Source organism: Melanostigma gelatinosum (assembly GCF_949748355.1).
Source record: "Melanostigma gelatinosum genome assembly, chromosome: 1".
NCBI lineage: Eukaryota > Metazoa > Chordata > Actinopteri > Perciformes > Zoarcidae > Melanostigma > Melanostigma gelatinosum.
Genome location: NC_136634.1, coordinates 11,896,495 through 11,922,940, shown reverse-complemented (window position 1 = coordinate 11,922,940; position 26,446 = coordinate 11,896,495). Strand labels below are relative to the sequence as shown.

Here is a 26,446-nt window from a genome sequence, read left to right as displayed (position 1 = left end):
CAAAGATGCAGGCGTGGCACGTTTGTACGTTATGGCACCTGGGTGGAAGCCGTGAATGTCCATCCACCTTGGCCCCTCCCAGTAGGCGTTGGTTTCCATCAGTGTGAGTGAGGTGTTGCATGAGACAAGACCTGAGAAAGTGTGTGTGAAGAAGCCGGGCTCAGCTGGGGCGTTGTCCCTCGCTTGAATCTAACTGTCCATTGTGTCTTTCTTATCTTCTCTAAAGATGGCTGCCTGTTCCTTGTGGCGCAGTTAAATAAGTAACCTTCCTCCTGCTTCTCTCTGGCCCTGCTGTGTTGTGAGCACTGTATAAGTGGTTAATAGAGCTGCATAAGCTAATGGTTATTAAAACTACAAATATGCTAGTGATTAATTAAACTGTATATAAGCTAGTTGCTACTTAAAGCTGCATATAAACTAGCTGCTGATTAAGCTGTATATAAGCTAATTGCTGATTAAAGCTGTATATAAGCTAATTTTATCAACACGCTTCGCATTACTGTGTGAACAGCCGAAACTGCCAGCGATAAGCCGATTCTCCATAATATGACAGCTGCTGTCGCATTTCATCCAGACCGCAGAAACTACTGAATGAACACCCTGCTTGCTTCTTTTTATTATTGTCATTATTTCGGCACCATGGTGACATACAATCTAGTATTAACTTTCCTCATCGCGGCTCTCTGGCGGGTCGGTGGCGAACCACAAACTCCGTCTTCACCTGCGACGCAGTTAAATTCAACATCGTTGTTGGTCACCAGCGAAGATCAAGAGCTCACACACAATGTCACAGACGCCGGCGGCGTGGGATCCCGGATTTCATCTCTAATGACGCATCTTCCAGTTCTGAAAAACATTGTTATTTTCATCTGCGTGTTAACAGCTGTTCTCATCACATGCCTGGTCATCAAAGTGGTCAGGTAGGTCAGGGTTGATCTCTTCTATTAGACGGTTCTATAATAAGCAGCGTTGCAATGATGCAGTCACAGTTTGGTGACCACGGTGTAAATGTCGCTCTTTGTAGTGTTTCTGGTAAATTCATCGATTGGGAGCACGTGGTTGTGTTCGGTCTGGGCCTGTTCATAATATTCCTTCTGCGTGAAGGCACTCAGCAGCCTGATGGTGCTGTATGTGGGCTATTTTGTGTCCTTATGTGTTTGTGACCATACCATCTCTGTATTCATCACATATGATTTATTTTAGGTGTACTGTTTTCATATTTCATATTGTGGCTGCAATTATTCATGACAATTCTGATTGCAGATGAATCTGTTGCTTTTTTTCCGGTTAATCAGTGGATCTTTTAGTAAATAAGATATCAGAAAATAGTGACGTCTTTGAATTGCTTTACAAAGATTTGAAACAAGGGGAAAAAGCATATTTAATCTTCATTTGAAAAGGTATGAATAGAATTTGGCATTTCGGTTGATAAATCACACAATTTACACACAAATGGTGGCAATCAATTTTCAATTAATGTCGATTGAATAATCGTTCCAGCACGTTTTCTTCCTCGGGAAGTATTAGTTTGAGGTTGTAAGATGTCACCGCTTTAATCCTCACTATCTGAACTGGAATAGCTGCACAGCTGATGTTGTGGTTTAGTCAGTCAGACTAAATGGGCGAGATTGCATTTCTTCTGCTCGGCTCATGTTTGGCAACGTTTTTCTTCCTCACAGATCTGGGAGACGATTGAGAAAAACAAGGAAATATGACATTATAACGACACCTGCCGAGCGTGTGGAGATGGCCCCTCTTAATGAGGAGAACGACGATGAGGACGACTCGACCCTCTTTGACGTCAAATACAGGTTTGTTTGTTTCTTTAATTTAAAATGCGTCATGTTATTCTCAGCTGGAAGAACACTTTAGTTTTTCTACTGTTTCTACTGACCAAATAAGAACGATTGCAGGCCGAATCCCATTGCGAGAGATGTCCACACATGAGATACAGTTACTGTAACAGTGGAGATATTCATCAGTTCACACTCTGGCCCTTTATTTCTACAGAAATGCATCTGTACAGAATATTTCCCAAATAAATAGTGCTTCTTTGAAAGGGTTTAGCTCAGTCAAACAAATGAAACATAAAAGATTAGTGTATTTTCAAAGAACTGAACCCTTTTGTAGTAATTTTGTCCTTTTGAATTGTCTGGTTTTACTTCTCTTGTTTTTCCTCAATGCCTCTACTTATCTAACCAATGTTGTGGTCACATATGTTAACCTTTATTTCCCTAAGGTAACGCACATGACTCTCTTTTGACTGTCAAATGTTGCTGGGTGGCACCATAGTTTTGACAAAGTTAGTGTAGTGCCACTAAAGCGGATGTCTGACTGCTTTTACTATTGTCCTTAATATTAAGCACACAACAATTAGAAGTACTGCCATGCAGTATAAAACCACAGCGTCAGAATAGGAATATCAAAGTATGCATTTCAATGTGTATTTCTCACTTGAACTTCCTGAAGAAACATTGCAGGTATCTGATGTTGGTATTAGGTTTCACCCTTCCGTCCTCTCCATTGTTCTTTAACGCACAACACTTCCTCAAAGGAAGACACGACGTCCTGTTTACCTGACATTCTCGACATGCAAGTCAGACCGGACTGCAGGGGAACGTTTCCTCCTAACCATATGGGCGCACCAGATACAGTTCACTGTAACTGAGTTTTCATTTTGTTTTGCAGGTGAATCCCAGCATGGACATCACTATTTGACAACTGCTGTCTTGCACGGGACAACTGAAGTGATTTCCTGTTGTGTTTTTTTGTGTGGTTGAAGATCAGCAACTTCATATTCTGCTTGTGCATGGCTTTCATCTGTGTTACAAGGACGGGAGCCACGTGGATATCATTGTTTGCAGCTTTACGGCTGCTTTATGTGGCACAAATTACCTGCACACTTCTCTCTGATATTACATTTTCTGACAGTTCTTGCCATTTAAATTTCTACGCTTGAGCTACAGGAGGAGTTTATAGTAGAAAGGAACCAGCGCCTGCTTTGATATACACTCATTAAAAATTAAGCCCACCAGTCATTGCATCAAATGTCAACATGCAACAAATATTACGCAGAGAATACTCTATTGAACTGAAAAATGTGCACACTTTGAAGAATCTATTGACATACAGCAATTGATTTTTTTTTAAACAAAAATTTCATACCAAATATATTTCTATCTACCAACCACTTTGCTGTGCATATATACTGTTGAAGGTGGTCTGTCCTTTTATGTATGAAGTAAGCGTATATTTTTTTACTGTATGTGGTAGACGTTCCTGTTTTGCTGCTATCTCAGCTGACTTACGTTTTTTCGAGGTTCAAATTTGATTAAAAGCTCAAATAATACAGTCAGGGTACATTTGTGAGGTGTTTATGAAATGCATCTGTTTGCTCTGAATGTGAATCCTGTGATCAAGTGTGTTCAATCATGTGATAATGTCGTTTAATCAAACAACCACAGTATTTAACATGTGCGACACGCACTCGGTGTCTTATTTTCCAAATCAAAGACAATGTTACGTCAAAATGATCCCAAAATCTGGTATCTCTTGTTTGAGATATGAACAGTCAGTAAAGTATACATGGATCATCTCCCACCATCATTTCTGCTGATGGCTCACTGACTCTTGTAATGTCTAACTAGAAATGGACTGTTTCCACCCCTGAAGAGTTGGCTGGCTTTGACTGTTGTGGGAAATGTTTTGACAATGTGAGTTTAAAATGGAAGTTTTACTCGATTGTGAATAAGTCCGTAAAACCACTTGGCCCACTAAATAGAGTTAATTACTTTAAAAAAAATAAAATAACTCAAAGCACAACTGGTTCGTTGAAATTGTTCTATCTTTATTTCAAATACAGAATATATAATTAACCAAAAGTCTGATATAAAGTACACAGAAGAAATAACAGAGTTCACAAACGTCTCTGTCTGCACACTAAATTGAGTTAAAGGAAACTAACACCGTTGCAGAACACACCTAGATTAGGTTTCTGCACTAAATGGTGTTGTAGGAGACTTTGTTTTTTTTAATCCAAACTGTTATTTGATTGAGTGCACCGTGGCCTCCAGCTGTGTCTGAATGACTACTACCACAGAAAATATTGCAATGCCCAACTTGTACAACTTTTTCTTTGCAGGAGAAGGAACAGTGTGTCATAAACAGAGTTTCTGACATTCACAGAAGATTGGATACCTTTGTTGTCGCTGTTTGACATACAAGCGACATGGAGTGATGTGTGTGAATGTCTGAAAAGGTTTTTGAATCAAACTGTCAAACATGTTTTTGATACAGTGATCGTTAGCAGATTTCTGGCTATTTCCCGTGTTATCCATCAGACTGTATGACCACTGTTCATTTCAGGAGTGTGTCATGTCTCATTTTAGTTTCGGACTATGTGCAGATCAGATTTCTGCCTGTTTGTCTGAGTGTGTCTTCCATCATGGAGACGTCTTATTTTATCTTTATTCGTTGGTGAAACTGTGGAAAAACCCTGCTCATGTACAGAGGCTGATTCTATGCTTTTATTAGAACTGAGTCCTCTGCTACAGACAGTTCCTGTTGTAAAATGAATTCACGTCATTGTGGTAACTATTTGAAGACTGTAGCTAATTCCCCTATTCCCACATCTAAACCAAAAACAAGTTTTGCAAGTTTATTGACGAAAAACAAAGTCCCTGTTTAATTTTTTGACACAGAGATGTGTGTACTCACAGCTGTTTCCTCCGTTTCCATTTCTTTGAAAACGAGACTGAAATAAAACTGCTTCCTTTGAAGTGTGAACGCGTTTTAAGGGAGAGGCTTGAAGTGTTGTTTTTTTTCCCCCATTCTGATCTTTTGTGTGTTCTGACCCAGAAATGTACATTCACTTTGTCATAACTGCACAGTTGAAGAGTCCTTGAGTCACACTGAATATTTTCAGAACTAAAAAAATGAAATATACTCACGTTGTTATGTATCAAGACCAAGCATGCAAAAGCATTTGTTTGCGGGAATTTGGACATCAAGCAGATGTTAACATGAAGAATACATGACAAAAAGTCCAGTAAAACTATACAGCACCATCCCATGCGTTTTTTGTCAGAAACCACGTCAGTAGAAAGTAAATTTCAGATTCTGGGTTAATTAATTTTTTTTTTTTTAAGGCACTCTGTGATTCGGTCTCCAATCTTCAGGAGGCATGTGCGGGTGTGCTGGAGCTGCTCCTGGTCAGACAGACCCTCATCTGGTTTATCCAGCTGCTTCAGGGCCTTTTTCACCGGCCTCATGCGCTCCTTACACTGGACACAATGTGTACAAAGTGCTGGTGTTATTGTAATGCACTGCTCGCAAGTTGCTTATCAAAGGTCACCGGCTTAATTCTTTGCACAGGAATGAAAGAAGAGACTTACAACACTGAAAGTGTCCTGGTCGAGTTCATCATCGTCGTTTCCTTCAATGGGAACGGGGTCTGACCCAGCCGTTATGTGAACTGGACCTTGAGTCTTCTTCCCTTTGACCGCTTTAGCCTGGAAGACAAAAACAGCACACATAAAGACAAGCAACCCATTTCTGCCATTCATGCCGTCAATGGCTGATTCACAGGATGGTGACGGACTTCATCGCCGCGTTTCAATGCTATAATGAAGTGCAGCATATAAAACATTATTCCATCAACCTTATATCCATGCAAGTTTGAGAACCCATGATGAGGTCATGAATTCTCTGCTGAAATACCTTCTCTTTTCTGGGCTTGGCACCCTTTTTCTCTTTGTCCCCGTCCTTCTCCTTTTTAGGAGTTCCCTGTTTTTCTTTGTTCTCTTTGTTGTCCTCCTTCTTTTGTCTTTTCTTGGCGGGGGACTTCTCTGTTCCATCATCCTGTTCCAACGCGAGACAGCGTGTGTTAAAACAGCGTAACAGTAGGTCTTACTGCGAGAGAGGATTTACCGAATCAAGTGGAGCATTGCTCTGCCTCTCTAAAGATAAAGCTGACTTACACGTCTTTGTTAAAGTGGTGACGTTGTAGTTCCCTACTTCACGGGGCCTGACTTATAGTCTGGCGGGTCATTTATCCGCCACTGCATTTAAGTTTTTGGTTCAAATCAAACCGCAACACAGAAGCACAACTCAGCCTCCAGACCAGCAGGTGACACCGACCTTTACCTCGCCCTCCTCCGACGGGTTGTCGGACAGGCGGGGGGAGGAGATGTCGTTGCCCTGCTCATCCTTGAGGATCTTGTTCTCCTTTTTCACCCGAGGCTTCCTCTTCTTCACTTTGACCTTTGGAGGAACAGACTGGATGAGCGGTGCGCGTCAAAGGCAAACGCCGTGTGGTGAGAACAGTACAGACGAGTCAGCGTACCTCCTCCCCTGCTTTAGACAGGTCTGCGTTGTCTTGTTCTTTTTTCAGCAGCTTGAGGAGATGCTCGGCTCTCGCCTGCAACTGCTTTGCCTGAGGCTTCTTGCTCGGATCGTCTGGGAGAATCTGTGCAATGGGAGGTGACTGTTAGACTGATGATTGAAAGAGGTGCTGATTGTAGTGCAAGTGCTAATAAGAGGACGGAGGAATCTATCTGACCAGAACTTATAAAAACAACATTCTCAGAGCTTTTACAATATTTAAAAACGGGCCAGTTTTGGTCCAAAAGTACAAAATTAATGCATGCGTTGAAGTCGAGTGTGTGCTGAATTCCTAATATTTAGATTTTCATTCATCTCCGACTTGGTGATAAAGGTAGAAATTAGAGATTTGCCTTATCAGCGAGTTTAAGGTCAGGATCCGTCTTGATCAGATCCCAGTTGCCAAAGCCGTGCTCATAGATACCAAGCAGCAGCTGAACGTCATCCTGCAGCTCCCAGTCTACATCAAAGTGGGCCACCTTGACTCTGCATGTCAGATTGAAGCTGTGGGAAACACATTTGTCAAATGTAATCATTTGTAATGCAACGCCCGTGTTGCTCCTCATCTCTGCAGCGGTGTCTTACTTATTTCTCTCGGCAGGATTAGAAGGCACCACTTTGTGCAGCGGCTCAAACTCTTCCTCGTGCTGGATGATGGACTTGGCGTTGACCTGCACTCCCGAGATCTTGATGTTAATTCCTCGCCGCTTCCCAGGACCTTTAGCTGAAACAACAACATGCGTGTTTGTTGGGGGCCCCGGAAAAAAAAATGCTACGATGTCAAAGACACTCTCACCAAGTAAAGGCAACATACCTTCAACTGGGTTCTCTTTAAGGTGCTCCTCGTGCTCCTGCACTGCAGTCACACAACTGGTATGAATCAGTTCACCGAGTCTCTTCAGGTCTGCAATGGACTTGTCAACCAGCTCAGAGTCTCGGGCAATGGCCTCCAACCTGGATACAGAGAGACGCACGTGACTCTTTGAGCTATTACGATGTCTAACAAAGCATGCGATCCAATGATGAGCCGTACATTTACTATTAATATCATTTAACAAAGCTGACCTTTCGAGTGGAGATCCAAATTTCTTGTATGCCTTAATGAACCTGTTAATGATATTATAATGAATACATTAAATTGTGTTCACGGAAGGGAACTTCACTGTGATACAAAATAAAAAGTAAGTACTTTACCTGCGGATCTCTGCATCGGTGAAACCCTCCACATTGTTTTTGCGGGCTCTGGGTCTGCCTCTCTTCTTGGGCTTCCTGTCGTCGTCACTGTCATCGGTCTCACTTTCGGAGCCTGAGGAGCGGTTCTTCAGCTTGGAGCCCACATCGCTGTCGCTGTCGCTGTCGCTGTCGCTGTCGCTGTCGCTGTCATTGGCCCGAGCCTGAAAAGACAAGAGGAACCAGAGCAACACCTTATGACCAGATTTACATCAGCTGCTGGCAGACAGAAAGCCGTGTAAAGTAGGATTCAGAGATGCAACACTTCATCGTGTCTGTTGCTGAAATGTGTGCACAAACACAAGTTAAAGTCAAGCAACAAAATACATCTGTAAGAATCCTCCTTCTGCTTCTGGGCAGCATGAAGATGTCGTCCATCTCCCGCTGCTTCTCCTCCTCCTCGACTTTGCGTCGCTGCTCTTCGGGGATGATGTCATTCCATTCCCGTATGGACCGGTCCTCAAACTCTGGAACGCTCTCCTCCATGCTTGAGAAATTGGCTACCTGCAGCGACACGAGGAGGAAGGGCGGGACAAATCAGATTTATGCAAGAGGGGGATCTTTGGATGCTTCACAACAATGCTACGGTATACAAAGAAGTGACGGGAACCTTAAACTGAGACAGAAGTTCATCCGTCGCACTTGAGCCCTGGTCACTTTCTCTTGTTTCAGCCAACCTCAGGATATCCTCAATATCCATCTCCTACAGGAAGAAACACATTCCGGTTCAACTCCACAAATACGTAACATGTATTTTTAATGCACACAAGAGTATTACTTGATGGAATACCTGCGGTTCAGACTCCTCTCCTTCTGCCTCTTTGAAGAGCTCCTCTGCACCAAACTTGAGGATGGCGGTCAGTTCTTCTTTGTTGAATGGGTTTGAACTGGGAAACAAAAACAAAAACAATGTTGAACACACAGAGGTTCAGTGTCCAAATATTAAACAAGATGATTTCTGACATCTTACTTCGTGTTTGTGTCCGAGTTGCTGTCAAGTACAGTTCGACCAGTGGTGTCCATCCTCTGGATGACAAGATGGTCCAAAACCATCTTCTTCTTTGCCCTCTCAATGATGTCCTCCTCCACTGTCCCTTTGGTGACCAGTCGATAAATATTCACCTACGAGAGGAAAGCATTGCTGTACAACTATCTTCTTCATTCTATGTCACATGTACAGTGAAAGTCATGATTTGGGGCGAAGGGTTACCTGTTTCTTCTGGCCGATCCTGTGAGCCCTGGCTTGTGCCTGCAGGTCGTTTTGAGGGTTCCAGTCAGAGTCAAAGATGATGACGGTGTCCGCCGAGGCCAAGTTTATCCCTAAACCTCCAGCTCTGGTGGACAACAGGAAGCAGAAGTCCTGGAAAATGGATGAAACTGTTAATACGGATCTCATTTAGCAATACACCACACACCATTTGGAAACGCCTGATGAATAAGAGCAAAATAGTAAACGTGAATGAACTGCTGCTGTATATTTGATCCTTTTTACACCATTTATAAAATACATCCTGCAAAAAAATGAACCGTATGTTTGTTTGAAACAGTCATCATCCCAATAAGATAAGAGTCCTGTTTGTAATATGCAAATATTCAACTAAAATAAAATATGAGTATACATACCTCTGAGCCTTCTGCATTAAAGTGGTCAAGGGCTTGCTTTCGTATTTCTCCCTTAATGGAACCGTCCAGCCGCTAAGGAGGAAAGAGACAGCGAGAGAGACATTGACATGCCATCGTACCCATACGTCTCCGTGCTCAGACCGATCACAGCAGTGTACACCGATGTCGACACACCGTCAGCAACAACAACCAAAGTCCAGTGACTTTCCGGGAGTTAGTCTGGTCTCCAGCGGAAAACAACTTGTTGATATAAATAACATAACAGGATCTCTCAGCCCGGCGGAGTACATGTGCACCAACACTGACATCCGACCCAACAGCTCCCTGCACTGTAAACACCAATGAAGACAACAAACTGTCAGACTAGACACCGTTTCTGGAGGTACTGGTGATACGATGATGAGGTTTTTAGAAAATCTGATGGTTGACGAGCTGACAGCACTACATGCTTGATTTCATGGACATTTTTCAGCAAATAAGAACAAAAAAAGGGTAGTCTTAGTACATTTCACAGTTATGTTCCAAAAATCATTTCCTTTTGGCAGAGAACCAATCAGACGTGTCGTACGGAGATGCACAATGAAGCCCTGCAGATGTTGACAGCGTACCTGGAACGGGTAGCGATTCTTGGCGAGGTATTCAGCCAGAATGTCCAACATCCTGACCATCTGGGAGAAGATCAGGACTCGGTTGCCTCTTTCTCGGAGTCTGGTCAGCAGCTTGTCCAGCAGCACCAGCTTCCCGCTGCCCCGCACTACACTCTGAAAAAAAGTACAAAGACGGGACACATGAAGAAGCACCGAGCCCTCACTTTGGACTCGTTTCCTTTGCAGAGATATCCGGAGGTGTTGCTGGGAGCTAAGGAGGGTTCAATCAGGAGACATACCTGCAGGTGTTCCTGTTGTGTTTCACCATCTATATCCTCAGGCTGTTTAATGAGGAAACTGTGGTTGCAGCACTTTCTAAGCTCCATAACGATGTTCAGGAAGCCAGAGGAGCTGCCTTGGGTGCCTTTGTAAAGAGCTCTATAGTTCCTCATCAAAATCCACCTGGAGATATTGAGGAACAAATGAAGTTAATGGGGAGGAGAAATGCAGCTACTGTACAAGACGCTGAAAGACTGAAGTAGTGAAAACAAAAAGACAAAAATACAATCATACTTGTAGAACTGTTTTTGCTGTGCAGTCATGTCTACACGGAGAATCTGCTCTACTTTGGCGGGGAGAGATTTCTCCACGTCTTTCTTAACACGCCGCAGAAGGAAGGGCTCGAGGACTTTGTGAAGACTCTGATAACCGTTGTCACTTCCTTTCCCGTGTACATCGTCAAAATCCTCCCAGGAATCAAACCTGTTGTGCACGACAAAGACAACAGACGTCACTCATCCACGGCTGGGAGTCAAACCGGTGGTGTTTCCCTGCTTTTCCTTGGGTATCATGTAAAAAAAAAAAGAAAAACGTCTAAACCAGGACGTACTTGTCAGGCATGAGGAAGTGCAACAGTGACCAGAGCTCTTTGAGGGAGTTCTGCAGTGGCGTGCCGGTAATGAGGAGCCTGTGGTTAGACCTGAACTCCATTAATGATTTGTACAGCAGGGAGTCATCATTCTTCAGCCTGTGAGCTTCATCCACACCCAGAAACGCCCAGTTGATGTTCCCAAGCACCCCCTGCAGACAAACGGTAAGCTCTCGTAAGCCGCAGTGATCCGAATCTCTTCAGGCACAGACATACGGCAAAGAAAACCAGAAACACAACCGTGAAGAAATGCTGATCCCGGCACCTACCTTGTCTTTGAGCAGAATTTCATAAGTGGTTAACAGTGCATTGAAACGGATTATTTTCGTTTGATGGTTTACCCACTCGTAGTCACGGATCTACATCGAACAGGAGCAAAAACACAAGTTCATGTAACCAACTCCGTAGAGACCAACAGACTCTAAGACATTCAGGAGTCAACGTACCGATTTCCTGCTCATGACGTCACCGAGGTAGACCACCACGTTCATGTGAGGAGCCCAGGTTTCAAACTCCCTCTGCCAGGAGCTGAGCGTGGACAGAGGCACCACCACTAAGAAGGGTCCGTACAGCTGATGCTGGTTAAACAGGTACGACAGGAAGGAGATGGTCTGGATGGTCTTTCCCAGCCCCATCTCATCAGCGAGGATAACGCTATTGCACCTGAGGACGGAGGAATAAAAGAAAAAGGCACTTTTAAAAGAAAAGAAAAGACACTTTTTCAAATGAGGTACCATAATCAAAACCAACCCAGGTATATTACAACACTCATTTACACAGTACCTGCACCAGGAGTGGGCCAACCAGTTCACCCCATCCAGCTGATAATCTCTCAGTTGAAGGTTATCATCTCCAATATACGGCGGTTGCTCCTTCAGAGGAGAGAACCTCGGTCTTTGCTTTAACACCTGAAATGATCGTTAGAAAAACACATTTAACGAGGAGGAGAAAAATAAAAAAACAAATCATGAAGACTCTTCCATCTTGGGTCATTCCACTCTTACCTTGCAGTCTTTAGAGGGGACGGATTTACTGGAGATTCGGTTCTTGAAGCGGTCGATGCAGTGCTGGAACTTCCTTCCAACCAGGGCTCCATCCTCCCAGCTGCACTCGGAATAGGGCAGGCCCATCCACTTGCATAGATACTCCGGCTCATTGGAGGACGGCGTCTTGTGACTGTGAGCTGTTGAATAAAAAGAGCAGACAAATGATTACGACAAAAGTAACATTCAGAACATTTAAAAAGTCAACAGAATGCAACAGTGATGGTAAGAAATCAGAAAATGGACTTACAGGGGAACTCAGTGGATCCTGGTGTCTTCCCAGTTTTTGTTGCTGTTGACAATAAAATTCTTTTCAGTAAATCTTAAGGGTAATTTTTTTTAAAAGACGATCTGCTGCAAATACGTCAGACAATGAATTCGTACCGATAATGCGCTCCACAATCTGAAACTGCTTGTTCAAGTCATATATGAGCTCCATTTGGCAGTTATGGAACTCTACATCCTCAGGAGACACTCTGCTCAACCTACAATCAAGGAACAGAGCAGACAGTGAAAACCCTCAAAAGATGAACATCAGCAAGACATTCGTCTGTTGCCGTGAGGACGCGTGGTTTTTTTTTTTTACCATGAATTGAGCTCATCTTGTTTCTTTTTGTAGTTGTCCATTTTCTTTAGTCCCTTGACCTTCTGCTGCAGCAGGGTGTCCATGCTCTCCCACGTGTTGTGGATGTAGGACCAGCCCTTCCACTTGATCAGATAGTGAGTCTCCCCTTCATCGCTCTCGGGGTCAAAGCCTTCATTCGGGTCCCCGTTTTCCTGCACGGAATACCCAGTAGTGGTGGCCCCGGTGGCTAGAGGAGAAAAAAAACAAAAAACTTTTAGACATTTTAATGAGATACAAAACGGCTTTCAAAATAGGAAGAGTCACGTTAAAATGCCCAACCTCCTTTTTTGCCCGTCCTGGTGTCCATAATCTTCTCAATGGTCTCGCTGTCGTCATCCTGCTCCTGCTCGGCTACGTCCCCCGTCATTTCAATCAGGTCATCAGAGTCCGTTTCAAAGTCTTTGTAACTGTGACACAACAGACCCGGGGACAAGCATTAGCCTGACGTGCTGAAAACTAAACAAAACGTCCAGGTGGAAAGATTCGCCGCAGCGGGACACGGCTGATGAACCGCTTTGGGTTCAGAAATGCACCTTTTGACTTTTGTTGCACCCCTTTTTCGAGTCTGTCTCTTTGGAGTGCCATCGTCGTCGTCTTCATCGTCGTCTTCAGCAGAGGAGTCCTGTTTCCTGGACTTCCTGCTTTTTTGAGACAGTTGCTTTTTGTTGCTTGATGATTTGGTCTGAGGTCTGTAAATCACACAGTTACGCAAACAAACACACAAACCACTTTAGGAACCAGCCTCCTGGATCATCGTCGCAGTGGGTTTTGGGCTCTTTTGGCCGACTGTGTGTGACAACATTTCTTTTACGATTTTGAAAAATGTTTGTGTCATGATTGGAATACATTTTACATGTTGTATTTTAGACACCATGCTGCAGGTGTGAACTACTTCACAGCAAAGTAAAAGCATCTTGCTAAAAAAAGGAGTTTGGTGCAAGTGTCTCAACATGGCAGAATTGAAAGAATAAGGGGCTGCAACATGAAATTAAATAACAACAAATACCCAAAGATGTTCTCAGTCTTCACACTTACTCTTTTTTTTTAATTCGGGATGATTTTCTCTTGGGACTCTCACTCTCAGAGTCACTGCTCCCCTGTAAATAGTCAGAAGAGCTTTGTTTCCACATGAACTGTAGCAGCACTTCTTCACAGTGTCCACTAGGTGGCACAAGAGGCTCGTTGATGCCAATAGATTGTAAAAAGCCGGGCCATGATGAATATCAGTATTCTTTGTCTTTATTGTTTCAAAAACATCTGCTTACCCCAGCTCCGATGTTTAAACGAGCCGGCTCCTGTCTACTGCGGTTCGACCTCCTGACTCCATATACATCTGGATGTTCGTCCCACATCTGTAAACAGAGCGACTGCTATCAGAGAGAACCACTTTACAAATATGTCACGTCAGATTATAATTTGTAGGAATGTGCCATCAGGCTGCAAATACTCGTTCCATTATCTGACTCTCAATGAATTGATTAGTCTATGAAATACTGGGATATAGCGACAAATGTCCCATTCAGTCAGAGTCCACGGCGGCGTTTTTAAATGCCTTACTTTGTCTTTTTTAGAGTTACATAAAAGTACATAAAACAGAGAAAACATTCTCAATCAAGAAAGCTTTAAAGAGTGATATTTTGTGGCTCTTATGCTTACAAAATGACAATGAAATTACAAATCAATTGTCAAAATAATTGCTTATGACGACTTTTGCAGCTACCTCGCCACCAGCTGCTACCTACTGGCTGCAGTCTAACATGGACACAAAGAGGGAAGTAAGAAACGTGGCTTAACACTACAAACGTCTTGCATTTTAAACCTTCCTAATGACATTAAGAGCCTGATTAAACAAACAAAGTTAACAGGAAGCGCTTTAGAAACAGGAAGCGGCCACAGGAGAGCTTTCAGCAGCCAGGTGACCTTTCACCTTTACCTTCTTCACATCTGCCAGTCGCTCCTTCTTTCTAACTGGCTTGTCTTTCACTCCTGCTGTGGTTTGCTGTGATTTGGACTCTGCAGACTCGCTCTCGGACTCCGAGTGACCGTGTGACTCTGAGGAGCTGTTGGACTCGGAGTTGTGGGATCTCCTCCTCTCACTGCCATGCTCGCTCTCCGACTGACTCGCCGACTCCGACGCAGAGCGGTTGGATTCCTCTGAGGCCGAGTTGCTACAGGAACAAGAACACGTTGATTCTTTTCCATTTTGCACAGTGCATTTGTTGAGCACCATTTTACACCAAACAACAATTCTGTACACCAAACAACGACACGTGTGAGTAGAGTTGTGGCAGCAACTTAAAAATAAATAAACTCAAAGTGCACACACTCTCACTGAGACACGGAGAAGAGCTTGATGGCATGAGTGAATGGTGACCGTCAGCTGAGAGGAAACAGAAACCTAATTACATCATGCAGCATCTTCTTTAGTCCGCTTACAGTCGTATAATAAGCTCATTCTCTCTAAGGCACACAAATCGACTTAGTCCTTTTGAAAAGACGGACTTTTAATTCATCAGTAAATTACCGAGTTAAAACTGAGTTTAACACGTCAGCGCTGCTTTGAGTGCAAAAATATTTCCTCTCTGCTAACCTACATTGATATAATAAAGTGGAACAGAATGAAAAGGCCAACACAGTTAACACTTAAGAACCTTAGCTGATGACTCCTTAAACTGAAGTGTCTGCTTGTGACCCATCGTCACAGGTTACAGCCTGAGTTCAATAAGTGTTTTGAGCATTTAACATAATTCAGATTCAAGAGGCCTGAAAAGGACGACGTACTCAGTATCACAAGAAAAGGGAAAATATTAAAGAATATAAACAATTTGTGGAATAGAAAAAAGTAAAAAACAATCTTTATCATATTTTGACCCCTCAGATTTATTGAGCCTCCTTTAAACCCCCTGGTTGGTAACAAACCACTGTCACAGCATGGGGGGGGACTCACCGCACCAGAGGAGCTTAAGGGGTATATCCTGATGCAATTGATTTGAAACAAAAGTATACATTTTGTAAACAATAACACTATTAGACTGTATCTGGTATGACTGTACGTTAATGTTATGGGGGGCGAGCTTGAAATGGTGATCTCTCCTGTCTGGGTTTCTCTGCGTGCAGTACCTCGTCTGGACACATGGGGGAGCACTCACTCAGTGTAACTCACTGCCTCACATGGATCTCTCTGGAGAGAGATGGGTTTATGTATAACTAAGAAAAACATTTATGATTGTCGTTTCATCTTTTGTTATTTTTTAGAACAAAATAATTCATATTTGTCTTACTGTGTATAGAATGACCATGACTGTATTCTGACATTGATACAACTAAAATAAATGAATTAACATGACTGGTGTTAATGTCAGTATTATGAATGAGTTACTACTGGAGCGAGTTACTAAATTTCACAGCCTGCAATAAGCAGCAGCCTCGATTGCCTAACTCGGAAGTGCATGCCTTCTTCCGCTTTAAATGAGGTCAATAGTGGGCGGGACATGGTGAAAATCTCGAATTATCATTGGCTGGCGTGTTACTAGGTGGAACTCTAGCCTATTAGAGCGCAGTGTGCAGGCCTTTAAAGGTCTGAACTCTTCCTGTTCCTCCTCCGTGTAGTTCTGAGCTTTAATACAGATAAGTGAGCAAGCTGGGCCCACAAAGCAAGGGCCATTTTGTGACTCAGGAGAGCATGTGAATATACATATATATGTATATAGCACTTTTATCATAATTAATGTTGCATAGAGTCAAACAAGTTTCTGTTCTTTCTGCTGCAGTGCATGCCCACAGTGCTCATCTAGCAGTCTGTAAAAGTTAGGCTGTCATCAGTAGCAGAGGACATATTTCACACACACACAGCTGAAAATACCAAAATGGCTGCCACAAGATCACACAGAAAAACTACACGTGTGATGTAACCTGCTGCAGTGTACAGTCAGTAAAATGCTGTGAGGGTGATTACCTGCATTTAGTATCCAAACTTCTGTGTCTTTATCTAAAAACACAACAGGCTATTGTGATCAGGCTGCATTATTTATTGTGAAAACATGGCAGCAATCCTAACACTAAGAATGTATGTTGGGCCACAGCATTTACACAATAAACAAACATTTAAAATAAGAACAGTAATGGCTGGCCACTTGTGCAGTTTCTGAATTCCTGCAGTGTTCTGACACCATGCAAATGCACCGGTTATTAGTTTTAAAACACATCTTTATTGATGAAAATAGAGGTGTTTCCACTCGTTTTGATATTTGAAGATTCAGATACCTGAGGATAATGAATACACAAAGTTTTACTATCTTCCTAAAAAGAAAAGCAGACAATACTGTGAAATATATATATTTAAGTGTCAAGACTCTTGGCCATAAGCACTTAAATATAATCCACCTGTCAAGTAATACAGATAGCCAGATTTAAACAGAACAGTGTTATTCTGTAACATTCACAAGCATCAAACGGGTTCAACTAACACCATCAATATCCATAAAGCCAATATTAATACAATAAGTGCCGTTTAAACATATCTGATGACAGTAAATGCATGTGTTAGGGGCCAGCAATGAATTAAATATCTGGCTTGACAAGTGAAAACAACCATTCAATATTCTAATAATAATAAACATTTGATTTCAGAGAAATATATAAGACTGAAATAGTTCATAAGGCCCTAAAACTAAAGTAAAATCAACCTTCTCCTGAAAACATATGTTACATAAGCATGTAAACATTGACATACTGTCATAATACACAGAGTAAAGTAGTTTTAAGTTTTGCTATCCATCTAAAACAAGAGACAATTACATAAAAAGACATTCAAATGTTTGAGACGAAGGGCTTGAATGAGCTGGAGTGAGTCTAAACTCACTTGGATTTCATAAAACTCTCTAATTTGATCAAAACTTCAACTACAGGTCCAGATAAAAGCTTACAGATTGATGTAAAAATAAAAAAATAAAGTAAATTAAAGCAACATGCAACCTGATTTAAGGCCAAAGAAGTAATGATAAAGTATGTTATATACAACACATCTTAAAGACTGACCATGAGTGACATCAAAGCAAAACATTGTGTGAAATAAATAAAAACCAAAAGCAACAACGTGGATAAAATGGTGCAATGCAGCAACAACTAGTTAGACAAGGTCGTTACATGAAACATCTGTGACGAACCATCAGAACATAAAACAGGACAGATGTTTACCTGTGGTCTAACACTGAACACGTTGTGGGCAATGATCTCTTAACACAGGCCTGGAACCTCAGTATTGAGTGTAAGAAATGGTCAAATCAGGGTGTGGCTGTTAAACAATAGCAAGGTCATCCGTGACAGTGGTACACTTCTTTAAAACCACGTCGCACACACACACACACGATCAACCATGCTTGACATGTAAACAATCACAGCAGATATGAAAAGAGTATAAAATGTACAAGGAGCATACCTTGATGCATTGCTTTGAGTCGATGCTTCCTCCTCTTGTTTTTTACTTTTATTCTTCATCATGGTAGTATCCTGAAAACCTTTTTGGTAGGATGATCTTTAGTCCTGGTATTTACTGTCAAAAAGTTAGAGCAAGCAGGAACTATCATAAAAGTCCCACAAGACAGCCTGTGCTCCAGTGGCAGTAAAAACCTCAGGCGGTGCGACACGAGCTAAGAAAAGGGCATTAAATCCAAAGATTTTAGTAGTATTACTTGTATCGCTAATTTAAAATACAGCTGAGAAATGCTGCTATAATAGGTTTAATATCCGACGTGAGTCCTTCAATACACGGATCAAGCCGCATGCAATTAATTATAACTGCGTCATCACATGAAGGGGTTGGAAAAATAACATTTAAGGACGAAACAAATCCGTTAACTATAAACTACACAATGTAAACAGACCGATTCAATGTGAAGAAAGGCTGTAACCTATAAATGAACGATTAGATTCGCGTTCATTTTTTTTTTTATCCGACTCGAAATAAAAACAGCAAGCTGTGAAAAAAAAAGAACCAAACAATAAATTAGAAATAAAACAAAAAAAAGCTTTGGTTCGTAAAAGCTTTTCGGCCTTTAAAGTCTGCTGTCAGGCTGAGAGCGACAGAGAGCCGCTGAGTAAAGATGGAGGCGCCATAGCAGGCAGACCTCAGTCTGGAAAACAACGACGAGCAGCTCGCTCTGCTCACGGCTCGTTCAGCTCGACAAAACGGCCCAAAAAACACGCGAAAACGCCCAAATACGCGATAAAACACCGATCGTATGAACAGCACTTTAATTTTTTGTCAGAATCGAGCGGTCTCCGTCGAAAAACGGCCGAGAGAAACGGTCTGACGAAAGCCCATGGCACCCTTCCCAAGGCTCAGCCGCCAACTAGAGCTCCTTCCTAGCTCTGAAAGCTTCGCCTTTGATTGACGTTATTTCCATTTACCCCCACACTCAGGTGATGTTTAAGTCCCACCCCTTTTAATACGTTTAAAATGTGCATTTATATGTAAACTGAACGGTCATTTAAAGCCCAATACCTGAGGTTGAGACCTTTACTTCCAACTTCGTAAAAAAAGTACTTATATTGAGAGGTTTAAAAGTATATAAATTGGGGTTGCACCAAATGCATCACTTCCTGCTCAGACAGGAAGAAGGACGACCAGAGGCCATTTTAGAGAGCCTTTGGAAACCATTTCTGTTCAGACAAAATCCTTTGTTGAAGCTTGCTAAATACAAAATGTGTGTCTTTAAATGGATTAAGCGAAGACTTCGCGTTGGGACTGATTGGAACCGACTCATTTTCAAGCACTTTCCCTTCATCTCAATAATCAAGTGATAATGTTTCTTCGTAGAACAACACTTGAATAAGAGAGCATTACTTCAGGAGACTCATCAACCCAGGACGAAGCTAATGCTAATCTATGAATTAGCAAACATTGATAGTGCTAACCAAATTAATTTGTTGTACGGATTAGCGGAAATATTAAAACCAAGAGCCGAGCTAAAGGACTTCAACGTTAGCCAAATATTACGCTCAATGTCCTATTGTGATTTTCTGTATAATTAGTTATTGAAACAAAGCCAGGAAAAAAAAATACGATCACATACACTTTATTTAAGAACAACATTTGAAAATCAAATGTACAAAGGCGGATTTTGCGTTTCCCAAAAATAACAGTGTCATTTTTTCAAAGTCCGCTATGCAGCCAGCAACAGTGTCCATGTTGTCGTAAAAAATAAAAATCCAAACGTCAAAGTCCAGTCCAAAAAGAAAAAGGTTTCATCGTGTCAAATTTTGGTTAACTGCCAAATCACTTTTCCATCTTCACGTGAAACAACGCTGTCTCCACTTCAGTAATATCCAGTTGACGTCTTGATAGGACAAAAACAAGAAGGAAACAATGTGAGGCCACAGTGCAACTGAAACCAGCAATGATTCACTGTCCAGCAGTTAAACAAGGCTCGCTAAACTAATACGCTCATTCACATTCATGGCTAGCTTTCACATGCGTTGGCCAACATTAAGAATGTGCACGTGTCATTCTGAAAAATTTGTTTGACCAAGTACATTTAATTCTTTTGAAACTAATTTGCTATTCTCTTAAATGTCATCTCATCGACAACGTATCGAACGCTAGCGACGGATTGTTGGACGTTTGTAATCCAGTGTCAAAACTTATATATTTAAGACCAAACTTGTTGATGCCAAACGGTGATGTTTTAAGTTCCAATAACACATTCAATACAACTTTTTATGCATCACATGTAACGAATAAACACATGTTGGCAGGATGTTGCACATAGGAATTCTTGGTACGAGGTTGCACAGTGAGAAACAAGCCGTTCGGGTAATGGAAGATCTGTCAAACTGTTGTAAGGCTCTGGATTGACAGTTTAGTGGATTCAAAGAAATCCGCAGAATGAAGTCAGAGTCGAGTAAATGCGACAACAATTTGCAAATAAATTCATCAACTGACCAACAGGGGTGTGCCGAGTCTAGAGACAGCCTAATTCACAACATGCAATTTGCATAAATCTTAATTACGCAACAGCAATGTTCAAATCAATTACGATCAAAACACTGGCATGTGGGGAAACAACGCTGTATGCTAATTAGTATCCATATAGACGTAATAAACAAAATGTTTACCAAAGTCATCAAAGCAAATTCATGATCGACCAACATTATCGCATCCAATAAAAGCAACCCTTCAAAACAGCAATTTCACACATCTGCTCAAAATCAGAAAAATAAATACCCCTGTAGCTCTATAGGTGTTGAAATATGGCATTAACACAAAGTTCTTACAAGGCATCGGCCATGTTTTATCCTGTTTTTAACTTTAAGGCCAATAACCTTTCAGAGATCTTAGCAAAGATGGATGACATAGAAACTCCTGGAGAAAGGTGGGCTTTCTGTAAAGTACCAACAGGAGGCAATGCAGTCAATGTCCACATAAAGCCACAGTAAAAATAGCGTAATTATTAATAATGGAAGTAGCCACATAATGAAAATTGTTGCGCATGTACTACCATAAAGTTACATTTACAAAATGACTGTTTGTTACACTACCTGCTGACATCTTAAGTCTTTTGCTAGCTTTTAGAACTAAAAGTGAATAGTAGCAATAAATAATCAAGATAAATGATGGGTACAGTGTGTTGTACTCAACCTATCTGAATGGGATGTCGGGAACATTTCCCCGAGAGTCAAATTTTCTGTTCATTATATCAATGAGCTCAGTTAATAAATACTTAATTCAAACAAAGAAAACTTACAGAGCTGTCTTCTTTTTCTTCAAAATTCGAAAATCTTCACACCATGTCTTCAGGTATCCGCTGTGGAAAAGATAAGACAATTAATGATACCCATATTAACCCACATCAACACACAGATGGAACAATAAGTGACCAATTACTAAGTGAATCAATGTGATTGGCGCTTAGGTCTTCGGATTATAAATGTTCTTTGCAACCGACTAAAGATGGACGGACAAAACCAAAGTTTTCCAGCATACAATCATTTGAATGTGAGGAATGAGTTCATCTCAAAAGACCGCAATAACTATAGATCAATATCTGATGTTCCATACGGCAAATGTTTTTGCTGGAAATTGATTTTTAAAAAAAATTGTTCTTTTTTAAACAGAAGCCAAAGTCTTTGACTTTATTGAAACCTTCACCACTGCAACATTCTAGATGGCCGTTACTAAAAATACTTATTGTAAGCCTATTGTTGTGCGGGTTAAACCAACATTGTGAGGTTTAAAAAAAAAAAAAAAAATCTTTCTCACAACAGAAGAAGCGATGCCAGTATGACTTAACTTAAGTCAGTGAAGCATATTTAACGAACTGCAGCCGTGAACCCAACTTGTCTCTCGGTGGGGTTGGCTGTTCTTGTGCTGGGTGGTGCAGTTATGTGCTCATGGGAAACTCCTCTCATAGTGGTCAAATGATTGCAAAATGGAAACCGCTTTTTGTTTACATTATTCTCAAATCTACCAAATACATTTTCTCACATTAAGAAAATCATATTGCTAGCTGTATGTTTTGCTTTTATGTTGTTTTTGGGGAAAGTCGTCTGTTGTTAGGACTCCTGACAGTTTCTACTGCTCCTTCTAAAACGTTGGAAAAAGAAAACAAAAGAAAATATAAATTTGAAGAGGGCAGCCAAATAATTTTGTTTTCTAGACTCGGAGCAACTTTCTACCAATTGTTGTTTTTTGTTTGGGAACGTGCATAGAAAAATATTTATTGTTTCATCTTCAGAGAAGATTGAATGGACTGAATCAGTGTCAATGTTTTGCTGTACATACTGATCAGAATGGTGCATGTTGAGACATTTCTCACGTTTAAAATTTTCTTATTCATATTTAGGTAGAAATGTTTTTTGCAACACTGTTCGTTTGAAAGCAAATATCATTGCAGCTGCAAATGAGGTTGTGATTAACAATGTTGTGATTTTGATTTGGATGAAATGAAGGTGTTGTCTGAGAATGGTGTCCAGCTGTCACATCGAAAGCAGTGGCACGAGGAAATAATGAACGCAGATAAATGCACCCCATGTCCCCCATTATTAAACGCATTTTGGACAGATTGATATTAAAATAACTAATGTGGCTGTTGTCATGATGCCCGCTGTGGGTCAAAATTAAAATAGCCCTTTTAGAGCGCGGCTGCCAAATTAGCAAATCATTCTTCTACGATTACTTTGGCAAACTGCCACCAGTTTGCTAACTTACTACATGTAATCAAAAAATGTTAATGTAATCGAATTGGGATAGTTTGCACAGGTTGTCAAACTATTGACAGATGTGGCACCATGAGCGATGTTTAGCATCCAATGGCCGACTTATACTAGGTGTCTTAGTACAATTCTTTAATTGGAGTAAAACTCTAAAAAACGGCAAATGATCCGGGATCAAAGGTCGCATGTCAAGTCTCGTCACACTGCCGATCCGACGCATCAAGTTTACTTCTCGCCGAGGAGTCAGTTAATCAATGGCCTTTTCACAAACAACGCGCTCTAAAACCCAACGTTTCCAATGGCTTGCGCTACACCTCAGCGGCGTTTCGCTGCCTTGAGCAAAGCGTGGGCCCAGTACGCCACTCGCCGAGCAAGTGATCAACCTGTGGGTGCAGCAAATGTTTTAACTATGATTGATGAGCGCAATGTGATGATCGTCAGTTGTTATGATAAAAAGAATAAATATTTTACGGTTAGCTAGCTAGTTGAAAGACCATCATTGATATTGTACATATCTGAATGTTATTTTTAAATAACTGAATGTTTACTACAAAAAAATACACAAAGGAATCAGAACTGGATGCATCCTATGATTTTTTATCGTGTTTCAGAAGTGTGCTTGTCAATTTTTTTTAATGATGAGCCAAAACCCCAAGTGTCAAAGTATTGTACCCAAGTGTCAAAGTATTGTACACTTTATTCGATTCATTTACATAATTATTTTAAACTAACTACGCAAATGTCTCTCTCACGGTACGGTTCTTGATCACTTACACATTTTTTATTAATATGTGAATACTTGCCACATCATACACTAGGGGGCAGAAATTACTTTTCGTCAAAAGAAACCGTTACTGAACACATTTAATCTATTTAAAAACATATACTTACAAATCTCTGTTGCAGTGCGAATCTCCCGCATCCTTCGATTCACGGCTCCGTGATGGTTAAATGTCAACCCCCTTTAAAAAGATAAAATAACGGTTCAGAGAGGAGACGTGATAGCAGCACCCCCTACTGGCTACACGTGTGAAGCAGTAAGGACAATGGAGCTGGTTAGTCGGATTAAACGGTACATACCATTTAGCTCGGATCAGATGATCCCTTTTCTTCGTTGACACACATTTGCTAAACTTCAAGGGAATCCCTGCAAAAGACAAAAACATGATTTATTTTAGTAGTCGCAATTAACAAAAATCGCAACATGGGTCGGCATAAAATGCGAAATTTAATAGGTTATTCGTTTTAAGATCATTTTTTAGAATGTTTCAGGGCTCATTAAGATATTAACAGAATTCTAAATAACTCGTAGCTTGTGTAGTTGGAAAAATGTTTCATCTTTGTGCGCTTTGGCGACACAAAATGGAAGTAAATTCGTGTTAAACGGGAACCTCTGCCTCAGGATAGCAGTGAGAAGACATTTTGTTATGTGCAGGGTGGTAGTAATCTTTTGGATTTAGCAATATAGCTTAAGATGTAACAATCTGTTATAAAAGATTGTATGTTATCTGTTTTAGTAGCTGTAGTATTTACCGTCACATGTGGATAAATCCACAACCTTGTCCATGAGACTGTGGTATTAAAATGTATTTATTTATTTTTTTAACATTAATACAATATTTTGAGTTTCCTCAAATTCTCATTGAAGTGTGGCTTTCTAACATAAAAGTCTTCCTTTACACATCTTGCCGATGTTAATGTAAATGGGAAACAAAATGAATGTAGATATTTAAATTATTCTCCATTCAGTGTGATAAAGGGTTAAAAGCCAACACCCTATTCTGTATTTCGAAGTATATCTAAGCTTTCATCACATACAGAACCTTTATTTGGCAAACAAAGCAAGTATAGCTTAAGTATTGAGTCTACAATGGAGTGGTCTCGTGTGACGTCACAGTTTAGCTGTCGGCCATGTTGGAGTACACACAAAGCCACTGGCATGCACGGCTGAGTCGCATAACCTATCGGTGGTGAACTTTTGTGCTGTCTTTGGTTGTGGCAGCAGAGCTGATAGAGACAAGAAATCATTCTTTCGTTTGCCAGCGGTCATTACACATCAAGGAAATGACACGAAGGAGCTATCCAAGCGAAGTCGCGAGAAATGGCTGTCACGCATCTCTCGAGATATAACGGAATGGAATTTGGCGTACACTCGAGTATGTGCGGATCACTTTATAAGTGGTCAGTGATTTTATTTGCAAATTCGTTTGTGAACAGTATTTAATAAAGGAAATATAAATTAAACTTTTACATGAGAAGGTTACCGAAGCTTCATCGGCCGGTGACAGCAGTCGGTACCAGAGACGTGTCGAGCGCGTACAACAGGCGAAACACAGAGATGCAGCCTCAGCATTGCTTGATATGAGTTTAACGTCGGATCATATATATATATATATATATATATATATATATGTGTGTGTGTGTGGGGGGGGGGTGACGTTAGGAGTTAGTTTAAAGTGAATTCCTGCACACAATGACATGCACGTACAATGTAAACAAACACACGTGTCTGTTTGCGCTGAGTAAACATAGAATATTGCTAAATATCGGACCAGATCTGTATATATTTACCCTTCCAATGACGATATGAGAATTCTCGACGACCGTTGCTTTTAACGTCTCGGACCCATCCACTGACAAACTGATTATAAGCGTCGAGCCCTTTGTAGCACTCCAGCTCGTCTTTTGTGTAAGGACTGGGGGTGTTCACGAGATACGTGTAGATGTTGGCGTAGTTTACCGATGGAAGATAAGTAGGATCGGCACTGAAACGATCTGCACTCATCGTATAGGGATCCAAGTTACCAATAACCTTCAATTTGGCCAGGTAGCGAACCTTTGATGCACTATCCAGTGATTCAAAGTATTGTATTTTCGCCGCACTTCCTTGTTTACGCGCCGCCATGTAGGATCTGTATGTACTCCAACATGGCCGACCGACCTCGTAACTAAGGAGATCGTGACGTCGGTGAGACCACTCCATAGACAAATTCTTCACAATAGTCATATTGAGAGCATTTTGGCAACTTGTCACAATTTATTTATAATCTATTTATAATTAATAACTATTTAGCATCCAAGACTTTCTTAAATATGGTTAGAAACTACATCTATACACCAAAATCACAAATAATGTGAATTATAATCAATTTTTAAATATTTTTTTGATGTACATTCCAAGTAAAAACCTCAAAAAACGAATTTACTGAAAAGAAACTAAATAAAAACGCTTCATCTTGAAGTGTTGGTGTCCACGAGTCTCAATACAGCGTTTAAAAGGGTAAACGAAGACTGCACGAGACGTTTATGTCGAGTAAATTCAGACACGAGCATTTGCCCTTTTCAAGGACAAAGCACATTTTAAATGCGTAGGTTGAAATAACTCCAAACAGGTCGAGAACAAACGTGCCTGTCAAAGTACTAACCACGTCAACTCGAAGTAGAGCTAGCAAACATGCAATTCCCATGAACTAAAACACAAATAAATGCAGTTAACGCTCTCTGGGCCGGTTTTCTGTGTTCTTCGCTGAGAACACACCATGGCCATTTCTTTACAACACTGCGTCTAACTGTCGTCCTATCCACCATTTTGACGATCACCCGAGTCGTATTTTAACAGCTACAAATGTCTTGATTGCTCGTTAGTTCTTACCCATTGCTCAGGCCATAGCTACCCGCCGTCATCTACCCGGTCTTCTGTCGTCTTTTTGGGCATTTTTAGTCGTTTTGGTGAGTCTTTCGGCCGCATCTTTTCCGCCCTTCCTCTTCTCCGTTCTCTTCGCCTCGCTCCTCTGTAGTGTGTGTCCTCCTCGCTCCC

General features: G+C 41.2%; 1 protein-coding gene across 2 annotated transcripts; it reads right to left on the bottom strand.

Moving 5' to 3' along the window:
- Positions 1 to 3,826: 3,826 nt before the first annotated feature.
- Positions 3,827 to 26,446, bottom strand: LOC306781148 (chromodomain-helicase-DNA-binding protein 2-like). 2 transcript variants are annotated; one of them, XM_079273866.1, is made up of 37 exons: positions 26,282 to 26,446; positions 23,710 to 23,776; positions 23,521 to 23,591; positions 21,162 to 21,221; positions 17,855 to 19,754; positions 14,351 to 14,585; positions 13,683 to 13,769; positions 13,453 to 13,514; positions 12,951 to 13,106; positions 12,697 to 12,824; positions 12,379 to 12,604; positions 12,177 to 12,277; positions 12,043 to 12,084; positions 11,754 to 11,932; positions 11,533 to 11,657; positions 11,196 to 11,412; positions 11,019 to 11,108; positions 10,711 to 10,901; positions 10,395 to 10,583; positions 10,121 to 10,283; positions 9,843 to 9,995; positions 9,235 to 9,306; positions 8,822 to 8,971; positions 8,582 to 8,733; positions 8,402 to 8,498; positions 8,222 to 8,314; positions 7,939 to 8,115; positions 7,576 to 7,775; positions 7,447 to 7,488; positions 7,196 to 7,335; positions 6,967 to 7,105; positions 6,735 to 6,885; positions 6,344 to 6,466; positions 6,139 to 6,261; positions 5,719 to 5,859; positions 5,394 to 5,510; positions 3,827 to 5,282 (listed from the first exon to the last, which is right to left on the bottom strand). In XM_079273866.1, exons 5-37 carry the CDS (start codon positions 17,914 to 17,916, stop codon positions 5,124 to 5,126), a joined length of 4,482 nt encoding a protein of 1,493 aa, XP_079129992.1. In that variant the 5' UTR covers positions 17,917 to 19,754; positions 21,162 to 21,221; positions 23,521 to 23,591; positions 23,710 to 23,776; positions 26,282 to 26,446; the 3' UTR covers positions 3,827 to 5,123. The 2 variants fall into 2 exon arrangements, with proteins under 2 accessions (XP_079129992.1, XP_079129991.1); XM_079273865.1 differs by lacking the exons at positions 21,162 to 21,221; positions 23,521 to 23,591; positions 23,710 to 23,776; positions 26,282 to 26,446 and having other exon boundaries at positions 6,145 to 6,261; positions 17,855 to 17,931.